Genomic DNA, 16,303 nt, shown 5'->3' on the forward strand with positions numbered 1-16,303 from the left:
CAGCTTATTTCTAAACTATTGAAAAGTCTTAACTCACCATTACAGTGAATCCTTTGTTTTAAACTTGCTAAACCATTTTTAATTTATAATATTCAAGTCAAGTTGCATTTGACTTAATTCATACAAGTTTCTGGATGATAGTATTTGTTCTCCAGTAATTCATTTTATATATTACGATATTTATATAAAATTTCCCTTCACTTTAATTTGACACATACCAGTGGGAGTTTTGGAACTGAATCATAACTTACCTTTATCTCCCTTCCCTCAAAATAGTATCATTAACTATATGGATGCTCAGAATACATTGTCATTTGGTAACAAGAACTGCATATTTGCAGAATAATTAGTACTTCTGTGAAAGAAAAGTAATTTTTAGGTATAAAATTAAGTGTTGCTTTTGGTTTTTTGTCTTAAAAATTTGAGGTTGAATTAATAATTTTAAATATATAGTTTCCCCTATATTAAAGATTTAAACTTTCATATAATTTTTTTGACCTAAAGAAGGTCAAAAAAATTAATTTTTTTCACTAGAGATTTTTGTGTCCATTTAAGTAGGTTTGTTTGAAATGGGAGAAAACTACAATGACCATGAAATAAATTATTTTATTGTTTATGTACTCTGAAGCAGGGCATTATAGAGCCAAAACAATGTCTTATTCTATAACTATATATTTATTTATATTCTAGCAATTACATGAACTTAATTTGAGCTGGGAATGCTAAAGGTGTAATTTAGTGTGTGCCTTGTACCAAGAGCCAATATCCTTTTGCTTTTCCCAATTGCTATTTGCCTAGTCTATATGCTGGGGGACTGGTGAAGTGAGAAATCAAAAGCAGCTTATAATAAGCTGAGTCATTTTTGCTTGATATTGTAATCAGTATCTAAAATAGTGTTTAAATCACATGATTTTAGGACCTAGATTTTAAAAATAAAGATTTTCTATGAGCCCAACCAATAAAATGACTGTACTAAAAAGTTACAGGTTTCTTCTTGGCTTAAATATTGGAAAGTAATTGTTATGGAAAATGGGAGAGGCATCTCACCATGTCCCTTATTTTGGAATATTTTGGAAAGAGGACTCCATTTAAGGCCTTGGCAATATAATTGCTTCATTGAGTCATAGTATGCAGGCAGAATTATACATGTGATGAGTTGTGTGAACCAGTTTGAAGTGTGATCCAAAGGGATGTTGCCTCATTAAAGGTCAGATTCAATAAAAACTCCATCTGCTGTATGTGTACCAGAAAAGCACAAGAGTTGGATGGATTTTTTATTAAATCAGGCCTTAAACTTGTTAAATAGTTTTGCATTTTTTCTAAATTATAGTAATGTATATAACATTTCAATACCACCACAAAAGTGCTTGGTTTAGGAATATTTTCTTTTAAAACTGAGATAGTGTGTATGTTTTTAGATGGCTTTGATAACATGTAAGCTCTAAGTTTACTCATTTTATATATTTGCAGCTTTCCAATTAGTTGTGATTCATAATTTAATGTTTTGCATTTGGAAAATAAAATTAAGTGGCATTTAGAAAAAAATCTTTATTGCTATGAAGCTGTGTTGTGGTTTCCCTCCCTCCCTTCATTTTCCCTTCCCCTCCCACTACCTTATCCCCATTGACCCACTCCCTTTTAATGCACAAGGCATTAACATATGCTCCAGGTATAAAACTTTGTATTAGTCAGCAGAATAATCTTTTTCTGCACAATTATAGTAATTTAGGTCAAGTATAGTTGTATATAGTGGTAGGTCTGAATCCATTTTCTTTAACTGTGTTGTTGTTGTAGGAATTTGCTCGCCCTGATACACCGAATGATAGAGTTTGTTGTACGTGAAGGGCCAATGTTTGAAGCTATGATTATGAACAGAGAAATCAACAATCCTATGTTCAGGTGTGCATTTTTTTATTGTGGTAAAATATACATGTAATAGAAAATGTACTGTTTTTGCCATTTTAACAGGTATCGTTGAGTGGCATCAAGTGCATTCACATTTTTGTGAAAATCACCACCATTGTCTATCTCCAGAAATTTTCTCATCTCCCTTAACTGAAATTGTACCCCTTGAACAATAACTCACCATTCCCTGGGTCCTCCAGCTTCTGGTAGCCCCCATTCTACTTTCTGTCTCTTGTAATTTGTTTACTCTAGTTACCTCATATAAGTGAAATCATTTAGTACTTTGAGACTTGTTTATTTCAATTAACATAATATCTTCAATGTTCGTCCATGTTGAAGAGTGTGTCAGAATTTCCTTACCTTTTAAAGCTGAATAATAGTCCATTACATGTATTTACCACAATTTTTTTATCCTCAGGTTTGCATTTAAGAAATACTTTTTACTTATTTTTTGGAGCTGAAAATATTTCGGAGAATAAAGTTCTAAAAGTATGGAGTTGTTTTTGCAATGGAATGAGAAGGAAGTTTTAGTAATTAGACTAGGATGTACTTGGGTCAGTTTTCTGTCCGATTTTGATTTAGGCTACTTAAATAACATTGTTTTTAGCAGTCTCTAGGAGGAAGACACTACTCTTCATGTTTTTCACTGACTCATTCTTAGTAGAACAATAGAGCTTTGTAGAAAATTGGTTATCTTCTGAACAGATACGGTGTCTAAGACATTCATTTAGCACTACTAAGTCATTTAAAAACCACTGCTTTTGAAATGTCTATCTTGGGAAAATCTATTGCCAGGTATAATATCTGACTTATAAGCATTCAATAAAATTGATTTAAGACTCAATAAGATGCATACATACCTTCTGAGTGTTAATGTCAGTCACAAAGGCAGTGTAGGGGCTAGGGTGAGGAAGAGGATTGATGGCAGAAGGCAGTGGATGAGGATTTTTCTTCAGTGATCTTTGCTTTTGGTTTTATTTCAAATGAGGTAGGCAAATAGTATTTCTTATTTGTTTATGTTTAATTGAAGACACTTCTTTGTTAAAGAATATATTTATTTTTTGTTTGTTTTGTTTTAGGTTCTTATTTGAAAACCAGACACCAGCCCATGTTTACTATAGGTGGAAGCTTTATTCTATTCTGCAGGCAAGTGGAATCAATTACTTTGTTAATTTTGACTCTGAGGTATTTTGCCTAATAACATTCTGGACATTTATTAGGGAGATTCTCCAACTAAGTGGCGGACAGAAGATTTTCGTATGTTCAAAAATGGATCTTTTTGGAGGCCACCACCATTAAATCCATACCTGCATGGGATGTCAGAAGAGCAAGAAACAGAAGCTTTTGTAGAGGAGCCAAGTAAAAAGGGAGCACTTAAGGAAGAGTAAGAATTTTTTTCTTTTCCTGTTACATATTAAGAAAAGTTGCTTTAAAAATTGTGTTAATTAGTGATCTTATTACTAAGATGTTAACCCTAAAATAAAATGTTTTTTCTTGTGACTGTTTTTAAAATACATGTGTTTAGTTATTTTAAACATCTTGGCAAGTGTAAGTATGTGTCCTATTGACCTCTGTCTCTTCCTGCAGATAAAAGACCCTGATAATCTCTTAAGTAGTGATTCTCTAGCAGTAGAATACTTGTGACTCTTACAGAAATTATCTTGGGATCTTTAGAATTCTGGCCTCCCTGAATGCAACATTAAAGAGGAAAAAATTACCGTGGAGCTTTGTGAAGTCAGATGGTTGATTATGCAGTCTTTCCCCAAGTTGGCCACCATGCGAACATACTTACTAGTGTTCAGTCAGTATGGGTACAGTGAAGTTAGTCTGGTTTAAGAAGCAGAAATGGATATAACTATTAAATATTAAAAGGAAGTTCTGTATACCTCATGGGGAGAAATTGGCTAAAAGATCATGGCATGTAGGATTATGTACTCCACTTCGTAGTCTAAATTTAGTATTAGTTTCACTGGTGCATTGTTTGTGAGAGCCTTTGCTAATGGAGAGCTGTATATATTTGAAGCATATTTGCTTCTGAAGATGTATTTTCATCATTACTTTTGCCCAGGTCTTCAAGCTCAGTCTGTAGGCTAAATCTGGCTGCCTCCTGTTTTTGTAGTTTTATTGGATCACAGTCATGCTCTACACTTCTTGCGTCCCCCCGCCAGCCCCCCCAACTGCCTTTTATATGTGGTTTATGGCTGCTTTGGTGTTAATAGCAGTGGAGTCAAGTAACTACGAGTCAGTATGACCTGCAAAGCCTAAAATATTTACTGTTTGATTCTTTGCAAAGTTTGCCACCACTGGCTTTAGCCTGTTTCTGATCTGATGCAGAAGTGCTAAAGTAACTGACTTCCTTCAAAAGAGAGTAAAAAACATGAAGGCTTCCCCTCCGCCCCCACTGTAATGGGATAATAGGACTAGGACACTCAAATACTCTTGAAAATCAGACTTCATACAATTTAGTCTTCAGAATTTTATCCAAGTGGGTTTTAAGGAAATTAGTTTGTGAGCAGAAACTATAATGACATTTGAAGTTTCTATCTGTAAATGTTTGTAAGTTAAAAACATTTGTATTCAGACAGAGGGACAAATTAGAAGAAATCCTGCGGGGGTTAACTCCAAGGAAAAATGATATTGGAGATGCAATGGTTTTCTGTCTTAATAATGCTGAAGCTGCCGAAGAAATAGTGGATTGCATTACTGAGTCATTGTCCATCTTAAAGACACCCCTCCCCAAAAAGGTATGGGAATGATTTCTCTTTCTGGAACATTTATTTAAGTAAAAGAGAGATAACAGTTGACTTCTTTTTTATTGAAATTGGTGTTTTTTAATTTTGTTTTTGCATGAAGAACTTGACTGAAGAGATCTTTCCCATGTGGTCTAATTTTCCTCCGTCTGGGGAAACTTGTTATGTTAATCAGTACACAGGTTATCAACAGGTTGAAACATATTTTATCCTTGTCAAAGTAGTGGCTTTGGTAATGTTGAATTTCTTAACTCTTGTAATTAACTGTTATTATTATAGCTAAACATTAGCTGTATGCCACTGATTGCAAAATATTTCAATATGGAATTTTTTCTAGATACATTATTTGCTACTGGTTTTTATTTTTAATCTCTTATGTTATCTTTTGGTATTCTAGATTGCCAGATTATATTTGGTTTCTGATGTTTTGTATAATTCTTCAGCCAAAGTTGCCAATGCTTCATATTATAGAAAATTGTAAGTATAACGGTGTAAGATGATATTCCTGAAATAAAACATTAAGGGTAAGGAATTCAGAGAAGAGGATTTTTTTGGTTAATTGATAGTTTCAATGATAAGAAATAATTTGTGTTTCTTCTTAGTTTAATAGAATTTTCTGAAAAATGGGGTTGCATTCATTGAACCACTTTAAGCTAAATGTTTAGAAAGTTTTCATACCAGTTTCTTGATAAATTACAACAAATAAGGGTTAAAAAACTTTATTTTTATTGCATATTTAGCCACTTGTGTAGTAAATAAACTGAAACAATAGAAATAATGGCAAGCATAAGGGAAGAGACCAAAGATAGAATATAAACCGTTTATAGAATCTGTGTTCTCTTTTGATCATTTTGTAGTTCACAGTGATTGTTTTCCTAGTCAATAGGAAATTATGTTGCTGTATTGTAATTAATATATAATTCTTCTTCAGAGTTTGTTTTTGGTTTTTATTTTATGAATCTGGGAAACCTTCCTCTAAGCTGATTCTGAAATGAAATTTGGAGATCTGGATCCTAAGCTTAGCTGTTATTAGGTTTTTGTTTTTTTTTGTTTGTTTGTTTGTTTGTTTTTTCTTTTTCTTTTGCCTTGGACAAGTCACTTTTCCTAGCATAAAGAGATCAGTTTAGGTCGCATAAAGTATCCAAAATGTAGTTTCTTGTTAATCGAGGAAACTAATTCTTTGCAGGAGAATAACTCAGAATAAAGAGTTCAGTTACAATTTTAAGAGTTTAGGTACCTAGTTCTTTATTTTTAAAGAATTACTTGATTAATTTATTTATACTTTTTTAAGTTCAGGAGAGGTTTTCATTGGATAGCATGCTGAAGTAGATAGAGGTTTTTAAATAAACTCTGTTAAATATGTATTATTTGAATTTCAGTTTTGAAACAAAGCTATGTCAGATATTTTCAGACCTCAATGCTACCTATCGTACAATTCAAGGCCATTTACAGTCTGAAAACTTTAAGGTATGTTTATTGTTTTTTTTCCCTAGTGTGAAATGTGGTAGGGGCTGGCAAGCATATTGGAGGGCTAGAAAAGTACATAGGACAAGTATAAGACATAACATGAATCTTTCAGAAATTACTGCTTTAAAATTTACTGCCATTTCATCTTCAGTACCAAAAAGCCTGAAAGCTTGAAATATGTTATGTAGTGTTATTTTGTTGGGTGTTTTAGTTTGAAGTCTTATATTTAAATGTTTTACATACTAGTTTTTTCACAAAAAACCATTCAGAACATCACTTGTTTTGTAATGGTATGTATAATTAGGCTGGAGTAGAAACACAATTTTAGTTATTCATGTTTAGAAGATACCTTCAGTTACTTTTTATAATCTCTTAGCTGTGGACCAACGTTAAGAAAAGCTAAACAAAGTACCTTGCATATAATGGAATAAATAGATACTACTTTCATGAGAGGAAGAATTCTATTAATGAAATTTTTAGACTGGGAAGATGCCTAATGACCCCACCATTTAGAGAATTTCAACAACTCCTTTTAAAAATTTTTTGACCTTAAATTTTGACCATAAATCAGAGCTTATAGAAAAGTTTAGGGATGGGACAGAGAAAAAGTCTTAGCCAGAATCAGGAAAGTACATCATTGGACCATAAAAGAATTTGGGTCAGAACTACCTTAGTACCAATTTTAATAAATTTCTAAGTTATTATTCCCAGATGGGGCCTCTTGTACCACTAGTGGTAGGGGACATTGATCTTAGGTGGTTAGGAGCAAAACAGTTATTGTTGCTTTCTTGTTATATTTATTTCTGATTTTATTCCCATTTAGTTAGAAGGTGACTTTGTGATTTTTTTTAAAATATGATAGTTATTTTCTATCAAGAATTTGGTTTAAAGGAAAATTCAGCAAATTGTCATGGCTCTTCTCATGAGATGAAGTTTGAGACGTGTTTTCCTAATTAATATTTGTTGTCTCTTTCCTACTTATTTAGCAACGGGTAATGACCTGCTTCAGAGCATGGGAGGATTGGGCAATTTATCCAGAACCATTTTTGATCAAACTACAAAATATTTTCTTAGGACTTGTAAATATTATTGAAGAAAAGGAAACAGAGGTATGTACTCAGTGTCTTTGTGTGATTATTTTAGAATTTATTTCTGGAGATGCTATGGGGGTGTGGTATGTTATGGATGTAACATTTCTTTATGAAAAATACCTACTGTTTATCACTAACTTGTGGATTTTTGTTTCTGGAATTGCTAGAGCCCGGGAGATAGAATGATGTATAATAGGAATTCTGTTTTGTGACCTTATGTGAAAACTGGGTGACTGGGTTTCTTTCCCCTAATACCTGCATTTTTTTTTTTTTTAAATTGAAGTATAGTTGACATTCAGTGTTCTGTTAGTTTCAGGTGTATAGCATAGTGATTCAGCAGTTCTGTGCATTATTTGATGCTCACCATGATAAGTATAGTTACCATACAGTGTTATTACAGTATTGTTGACTATGTTCCTCATGCTGTTTTTTTTTTAATCTCTGTGATTTATTTGCTTTGTAACAGGAGTTTGTACATCTTAATCCTCTTCACCTATTTTGCTCCCTTCTGACAACTACCAGTTCTCTGTGTTTAAGAGTCGGGGTTTTTTTTTTTTTTTTTTTTTTTTTGGTCTGTTTGTTTTGGTTTTTAGATTCCATGTATAAGGGAAATCATACTGTCTTTCTCTGATATATTTCATTTAGCATAATACTCTCTAGATCCATCTCTGTTGTCATAAATGGCAAGAATCCATTCTTTTTGATGACAACGATTTGTGTATGTGTGTGTACATCACATCTGATCCATTCATCTATCAGTAGACACTCGGGTTATCTTCATATCTTGGCTATTATTATAAATAATGCTGAAATAAAAATCAGGGTGCATGTATTTTTTTGAATTAGTGTTTTTGTTTTATTTGGGTAGATACCCACCAGTGGAATTATTGGGCCATATAGTATTTCTGTTTTTAGTTTTTTGAGGAATCTGCATACTGTCTTCCATAGTGGTTGCATCAGTTTACATTCTCACCAACAAACAGTACATGCTGGTTCCCTTTTCTCCACATCCTTGCCAACACTTGTTATTTCTTCTCTTTCTGATACTAGCCATTCTGGTTTGAGGTGATACATCTTCTTGTGGTTTTGATATGCATTTCCCTGATAATTAGTGATTTTGAGTCTCTTTTCATGTGTCTGTTGGCAATCTCTGTTGTCTTTTGAAAAAATGTGTGCTCAGCTTCTTCACCCATTTGTTTATCAGATTATTTGTTTTATTTTGGTGTTGAGTTGTATAAGTTCTTTATATATTTTGGATATTAACCCCTTACTGGGTATATCATTCGCAAACATCATCTCCCTTTGGTAGCTTGCCTCTTTGTTTTGTTGATAGTTTCCTTTTCTGTGCAAAAGCTTTATTTTGGTATAGTCCCAGTAGTTGATTTTCACTTTTGTTTCCCTTGCGTGGGAAGACATATCCATAAATACATTGCTAAGGCTGGTGCCCCAGAGATTACTGCCTGTGTTCCATGGTTTCAGGTCTTAAATTTAGGTATTTAATCCACTTTGAGTTGACTTTTGTGTATGGTGTACTAAAGCAGTTCGGTTTTGTTTTGTTGTGTTTTTGCATTGTAGCTATTCAGTTTTCTCAGGTTCATTTGTTGAAGAGACTGTCTTTTCCTCATTATATGTTCTTGCCTCCTTTGTGGTTGATTAATTGACCATATAAGTGTGGGTTTACTTCTGGGTATTTATCCTGTTCTATTGATCTGTGCATCTGTTTTTGTGCCAGTACCATCTTCCTTTTTTTTAAATAAATTTTTAAAAATTTATTTCAGAGAGCAAAGAGCATGAGCAGGGGGAGGAGCAAAGGGAGAGGGACAAACAGACTCCCTGCTGAGCATGGAGCCTGATGCCAGGCTCAGTCCCACAATCACAACCTGAACTCAAACCTAGAGTCAGATGCTTAACTGCCTGAGCAACCCAGGCACCCCAGTACCATCTTGATTTGATTACTATAGCTTTGTATATCTTGAAATCTGGGATTGTGATACCTCCACCTTGTTCTTATATTGCTGTGGCTATTTGAGGTCTTTTGTGGTTCCATAAGAATTTTAGGATTATTCTAGTTCTGTGAAAAATGCTATTGTTTTTTTTTTTTTTTTAAAGATTTTATTTATTTATTTGACACAGAGAGCACAAGCAGGGGGAGCAGCAGGCAGAGGGAGAGGGAGAAGCAGGCTCCCAGCTGAGCAAGGAGCCGGATGTGGGACTCAATCCCAGGACTTAGGGATCATGACCCGAGACGAAGGCAGCAGCCCAATCAATTGAGCCACCCAGGCGTCCCGATGCTATTGGTTTTCTGATAGAGATTACATTGCATCTGTAGATTAAAATCACCTAGAAAGCCACCTGGCCCTAGACTTTTGTTTATTTGGAGGCTTTTGATTGCTGATTCCAGTTTTGGAAGGTTGTATGTTTCTAGGAAGTTATCCATTTCTTCTCTGTTGTCCAGTTTGTTGGCAGATGATTTTTCATCTTATAATGCTTTGATTATAATGCTTTGATTTCTTTGGTGTTGGTTGTTACTTCTCTTTTTTGATTTTATTTATTTGAATCCTTTCTTTTTTCTAGATGAGTAGCTAAAGGTTTATCAGTTCTGTTTATCTTTTCTAAGAACTGGCACTTGGTTTAATTGATTTTTTTAATTTTTCTTTTTGTTTCTGTTTTATTTCTACTTGTCTTTATTATTCCTTCTGCTAGCTTTGGGCTTTGTTTTTCTTTTTCCAATTCTTTCACATGTAAGGTTAGATAGTATATTTGAGACTTTTCTTGTTTTTTTTTGAGGTAGGCCTGTATTGATACAAACTTCCCTCTTCAAACTGCCTTTGCTATGTCCTAAAGATTTTGGACTTTTTTTTTTTTTTAATTTTCATTTGGTCTCCATGTATTGATTTCTAACAACTGGTGTTTTATTTAATGACATGAAAAGATAGATAATGTATTAGTAGAAAAAAGAAGTGGTAGAGCATTGTATACAGCACAATTTAATTTTATTAAAGTAGCTATATAAATAAATATGTACATGAAGAGATGTACCACAATGGTAGCAGATTCTGTTCATTGTGATTCTGTTGGCTTTCCATGTCCTCAGTATTTCGTGAATCCTTTATATTCATTTCTATCATCCTAATCCAATTGTATTTTCACTTTCACTCCTGTAAGATCCTCCTAATTGGCCCCCCTATTCCAAGCACATGGTCCTCATTTCAGTTTCTTATATATGTTTCCTTCTACCATAGACCTTTGTAAATTTTCCTCCCTTTCTCTAAAATATCTCCTGTTTATCTGAGATCCTTCAGATGTCAGTTAAGCATAACCTCATTGAGCCTTCTCAGACCTCTTTAGGTGAAACATACTTATCACACACTTGAATACTATGATATACTTCTTTGTTGTAGCAGTCACCATAGTGGTTCTTTGCATATTGTGATTATATATATACCTGCTTCTCCCCGCCCGCCCCCGCAAAAAATATTCTAGTAAGCCCTATTATAGGAACAACCAAGGGAACAAACTCATTTTTGTTTATCATTGTATGTCAGTCCCTTACATGGTATACCTGGTTTCGGTAAACACTTGATAGATATTTCATAAATAATGAAAGAATGACTGCTTCTTTGTCAGGAGGATAAATCATATCCTAGATATGTCCTCACTTTGTACCTGGGAATGTTGGTATCCAGCTGGTTGGTTTGTATTGGATTGCAAATTAATCTTTTTAAAAAAAATTTTTTATTAACATATAATGTATTATTAGCCCCAGGGGTACAGGTCTGTGAATTGCCAGGTTTGCACACTTCACAGCACTCACCATAGCACATACCTTCCCCAATGTCCATAACCCAACCACCCTCTCCCTACCCCCCTACCACAACCCTCAGTTTGTTTTGTGAGATTAAGAGTCTGTTATGGTTTGTCTCCCTCCCGATCCCATCTTGTTTCATTTATTCTTTTCCTACCTCCCAAAACCCCCATGTTGCCTCTCAGCTTCCTTATATTGCAAATTAATCTTATAGCATTATGACTAGTAAGCAAAGGAAAATGTTATAATAGTGTGTATGTTTCTGTAGGATGTACCAGATGACCTTGATGGTGCCCCCATTGAGGAAGAGCTTGATGGTGCACCTCTAGAAGATGTGGATGGAATTCCTATTGATGCTACTCCCATTGATGATCTTGATGGGGTCCCTATAAAGAGCCTTGATGATGATCTTGATGGAGTGCCTTGTAAGTTCAGATTTCAAACTGATGATCTAATAAGTTGGATTCCAAAACTCTTTAATTTCCACACATGTCGATGAAGTTTAAGTTGCCATTTTTTTCTGTCTCTTATTTCTGACTTTTCAAAATTCAAATACCCAATAATACATTTGACCCTGTCAAGAAAAGAAATTTTCTTGTCACATTTCTTTTTGTTGGGATAGTCAACATCGTATAGTATTAGTAAGTTTCTCTTTTTATCTTAACTGTCAGGAAAACTGTAGGCAAAATATTGTGCTCAGTTTTATTTATCATCCCAGATTCCTTGTTTCTTCAGTTCTCTTTTTGTTCATAGTTTATGGGTTCAGTTTTCCTAGTTGCCTAAAAGCATTTTTGGAAATAGGAAGTGTACATAATCTTTAGTACATTTGAATTACATGAAAAGATTGAACAGTGTAGGAATTGTATAGTTTAAACAGTAATTAGGTAGAGATAATAAAGATTTTTTTATGCCACAACTTCCCCATTTGCTTGAAATCATAATAACTTGTATATTCTGAATTGACACATAACATGTTCAAAATTTGGACCTCAGGTGCAGAGGTCATTAGTCATAATTCTTGACACTAGCATTATTAGTCCATGTGTGGCCTTATTTTACTTTCCAGTAATATAGTGAATGCTCATGAACTACTTAGTCATCCCCTAGTTGTCAGGGTTAATGGCTTATCTTTCCTCAATAGTGGATGCAACTGAGGACTCAAAGAAGAATGAGCCCATATTTAAAGTTGCCCCATCAAAATGGGAAGCTGTAGATGAATCTGAATTGGAAGCACAAGGTGAGTAAAAGTACAATAAATATTAGGTTTAAAAAATGGAGTGCTTAAAATTATTGGTGTGTGGGTTTTTGGTTTTGTTTTGTCTTTTGTATTTTATAATGTTTCAACCTTAAGACCCACAGTTATTTATTTTATGTCTAGTGGCCTAGTTTTCATTATGGTTGCTGTTACAATTTTCTTAGATCTTTTAGTTTGGATGCTTTGGGAGTAATCAGAGAAATCACTAAAACCTTTCAGTTAAGGCATTTCAATAGAAAATATAGATGGGAGGTAATACCTACTTAGAAATCTATTTAGAGGTCACTTTAGAGAAACCAGGCTTTGATCTTCCTATAATGCTTGACTTACTAGTTGCAGTTTAGACCTGCTTTTCATACTTACTTTGGACATGTGTCCTTAGTATTTATATCTGTAATTGTTAACATTTGTAGGTTCTAATGAAATAAATGTTACCACCTAGCACAGTAATAAGAATGATAACCTTATTTGTCACTTCATGAATTTGAATAAAATTATAGCCTGGGTGTGAGGAAAGAAATAAATTTAGCACATAGAAGAGGCTATTCAAAGAATAGATAATTGTAAATAACTTTTTACAAACTTATATAAACTTCCAATTCTAATGCTTCTGTAATATAAATTTTCAATTCTAAAGTTTCAATTCTAAAACTTTTCAATTTTGGCCTTCTGTGCTACTGCAAAAATGCTAATTTACCTTTTGGAATTACACCCTTTTTTTTTTTTTCCTTCCACTCAGCTGTAACAACTTCTAAGTGGGAGTTATTTGACCAGCATGAAGAATCAGAAGAAGAAGAAAATCAAAAGTAAGAATCTAAGTTTCAAACATACTTAGTTTCTTATTGCACATATGCTCCCTTTTTAATTAAGAGATATGCTTGAAATAATAGTGAAGAGGACAACTTCACTCTTAAACTTGTTGAAAGGATCATTTTTAGTTGTCATTGTTTTTCCAGTGAGCGAAGAGCTTTTGGCTTCTGGTCTTGATGGATCTGGTTTCACTTTGTTTCTGAGTTGATTTTTCTATGGTAGGTATATATATATTCTCAGTTGGTAGTTACTAAATTGTCAACTGCATTTATTTCAAATCTTTGTCATCAGGTATTGTTTTGACTCCACAAAAAGTGATTTTTAAAATGTGAATGGGAAAGTTATGCTGCTTTTTATTTGAATTGTACATTGCTAAGCATTGCATTATGGCCATTCTGTTATTTATATGTAAACATGTCAAAAGAACTAAGAATAAATAACAGAAAAAAAGCTTTCCTTTAACATGTAGAGAAATTTTGCTCTTGGGTGATCACCCCAGGATTGTTTTTGCATTAACATTGAATGTGACTCTAGGAATACTGCTCCCAGTTTCTCCTGGCATGTTTGTCTTGGTAGTTTTTAGGTAGAACTTGACACCTTTTTAAATCATTGCAAGGAAGTTGATTTTATTAAATAGAACAGATGACCTCAAGAACACAAAGCAGAGGTTTCTATTTTAAAAAACAAAACAAAACATTTTTTAATGATTCTCAAATTGAAGAGTGAACTAAGGAGAAAATCTGTTTTGTGTCCCAGCACAGTTTAGGTATTTGTATGGATTCAGAAAGTGGGTATTAGTAGCATTTAGATTGTTAAGGAAATATGATTGATCAGCATATGTGGGAGCACAGTTGATATGCTGAGGAAAACTTGGCAACAGTGATGTCTTTCCAGAAATATTGGGATGATCAGAACTAGTCAGCAGTGATTGTGACAAAATACTTACAAAATGTAGATGTGGTTTCTTGGTGGAAATACCTTTCTAGGGCTGTTTAGTAGGAGTACAGGAATTGAGACAGTCCAGTTTGCTTTAAAATAATGCTTTAACCTTTTTTTTTAATGTCTGTAATACATCATTATTAACATCTCACCATTGTAACATCACTGGTGTAAAATAATTATGTGTATTCATGAGATAATTATTTAATTTAGGGGGAAGGAAGGGTAGAAAAGGCCATTGGATATTTCTTCAGTTTGTTTTGTTTCTAAAAGTATTAACTTTTTTTTGCATAAATTTGATATTTAAAGTTTGGAATGTGACTGCATTTTAGTGTTGACAGTAGAATAATCATGTTTATACAGCGAGGCCTGGATCACAGGAAATAAAATTTTTATTTTTGGTTTTTCTTAAGAGCTCCAAATAAATCACAATAACATAAAAATAACTTTATGAAAGTACAAAGCAAGGAAAAGATATTTTTTTTGCATACAACTTTTTGGTCCTTGAAATTTTCTTATGCATCACTACTGCTCTCTAGTGGCTGAATCCAAAATGCCATTTTGAAACTAGTAATTTTTTATGGCAGAAAGGTGATTAAAAGAAAATATAGCCCTACTGTTGTTTTGTAGAAAACTTCCAAGTAGTAACTTAATTTCATTTATAGTGAATTATGTATGGTTTTATAGACTTGAATTTTCATTTCTTTAAAAGAGTAAGATGAAACTATGATGAGATCTGAACCAAGCACTGGTAACTAAGAGCTAAAGTCAAAGCCAATGAGAACAGACTGCTTGGGCCCTGAAAAATTAAAATAGTAATTGTAAAATGAATATGTATTTCAGGTTGTCAAGTGTAGCTTACTTTGAAAGTAAGTAATGTGGTTAATGTGTGGTGCCTTGCCATCTAGATCCTTTCTCTGTATACATAAAACATGTATAACTATTTTATTTATTTATTTATATTTTTAAGGATTTTATTTATTTTTTTGACAGAGATACAGGGAGAGAGAGGGAACACAAGCAGGGGGAGTGGGAGAGGGAGAAGCAGGCTCCTCGCTGAGCAGGAAGCCCAATATGGGGCTCGATCCCAGGACCCTGGGATCATCATGACCTTAGCCAAAGGCATACGCTTAATGACAGAGCCACCCAGGCGCCCCCATGTATATCTATTTTAAGCATGAATTATATAATAACATACTGCACATACTATTCTCTGACCCCATTTTTCACTTAAGTGTCATGGGCATTTTTCTTTGTCAATCCATATAGTTATCTGCTCTGTATTTGTCTTTAATTGAAAGCATTCAGATAAATGTTAAAGGATGTTTAAGGAATATTTGAATTTGCAAAAAAATTACTGAAAATTTGTAAATAACAGGCTGGAATTGGCTAAGTAATTTCCATTGCTTAGATACCACAATTTAATTGTGTCTCGTCCTTTTTGAGTGACCCTTTCTGGAATAATCACAGCAAACCTCTGTATTTACACATACTCAGGCCTATAGTTTAACCATTTAAAAGCATCTGAAACACTTGTAAAGCATTTATGCACCATAAAACAAGAAATTCTTATGTTTAAAAAAACATTTTTTTTTTAAGATTTTTATTAATTTATTTGACAGAGGTCACATGTAGGCAGAGAGGCAGACAGAGACAGAGGAAGGGAAGCAGACTCCCTGCCGAGCAGAGAGCCCAGCATGGGGCTCGATCCCAGGACCCCGAGATCATGACCTGAGCTGAAGACAGAGGCTTTAACCCACTGAGCCACCCAGGCGCCCCTTTATGTTTAAAAAAAATTAACTAAAAACTGCATTTAGGAAGTTTCTGACAAATGAATGAGAAGTGTTAAGTTAAAGATTTATTTCCAAAAAGAATATTGTTTTTTTAGAAATAGTTTCCTTTTACTGTCTTCTTTAAGTATTGTAGTGAGTTGTATCTTTATGTGGTACTAATGATTTGTGGGGCTCTTAGAGTATAAAGTTTGTAAAACATTTTAGTAATGTTCAGGAAAGGACATTTGGGTAAGGTATTACAAAGCTAGTAGCATAGTCTTAATACCAGATTTCTGATTCTGAATTGCGAACACTTTCTTTTTATCTGCCTTCCTTACATTTTCCTTGTCATTCTGTGAGTTCTGTTATCAGTCTCTCACATTATTTTTATTTAGAACAAATTTGGTTGTAACTACTTTCATATTATTATGAATAGCTTTAAATATATACTGAAAGGACTCCTGCTTATATGTCGTAATCAATATTGTTTATAAAAGGAATTTTGTTTG

The 16,303-nt window shown here is 33.6% G+C and overlaps 1 protein-coding gene across 3 annotated transcripts in view; it reads left to right on the top strand.

Annotated features, from left to right (window-relative positions):
• Positions 1 to 16,303, top strand: part of U2SURP (U2 snRNP associated SURP domain containing) — a 53,045-nt gene that overhangs the window by 24,383 nt on the left and 12,359 nt on the right. For all 3 annotated transcript variants that reach the window (XM_032852417.1, XM_032852418.1, XM_032852419.1), the window contains 10 exons: positions 1,795 to 1,899; positions 2,985 to 3,051; positions 3,126 to 3,289; positions 4,487 to 4,649; positions 5,053 to 5,132; positions 6,035 to 6,122; positions 7,109 to 7,231; positions 11,287 to 11,443; positions 12,160 to 12,255; positions 13,013 to 13,079. In XM_032852417.1, coding sequence (XP_032708308.1) covers positions 1,795 to 1,899; positions 2,985 to 3,051; positions 3,126 to 3,289; positions 4,487 to 4,649; positions 5,053 to 5,132; positions 6,035 to 6,122; positions 7,109 to 7,231; positions 11,287 to 11,443; positions 12,160 to 12,255; positions 13,013 to 13,079 — 1,110 coding nt within the window. The remainder of the gene's footprint in view (positions 1 to 1,794; positions 1,900 to 2,984; positions 3,052 to 3,125; positions 3,290 to 4,486; positions 4,650 to 5,052; positions 5,133 to 6,034; positions 6,123 to 7,108; positions 7,232 to 11,286; positions 11,444 to 12,159; positions 12,256 to 13,012; positions 13,080 to 16,303) is intronic.

The sequence above is a fragment of the Lontra canadensis genome, unplaced genomic scaffold, assembly GCF_010015895.1.
Source record: "Lontra canadensis isolate GAN:19392208 unplaced genomic scaffold, GSC_riverotter_1.0 scaffold6, whole genome shotgun sequence".
NCBI lineage: Eukaryota > Metazoa > Chordata > Mammalia > Carnivora > Mustelidae > Lontra > Lontra canadensis.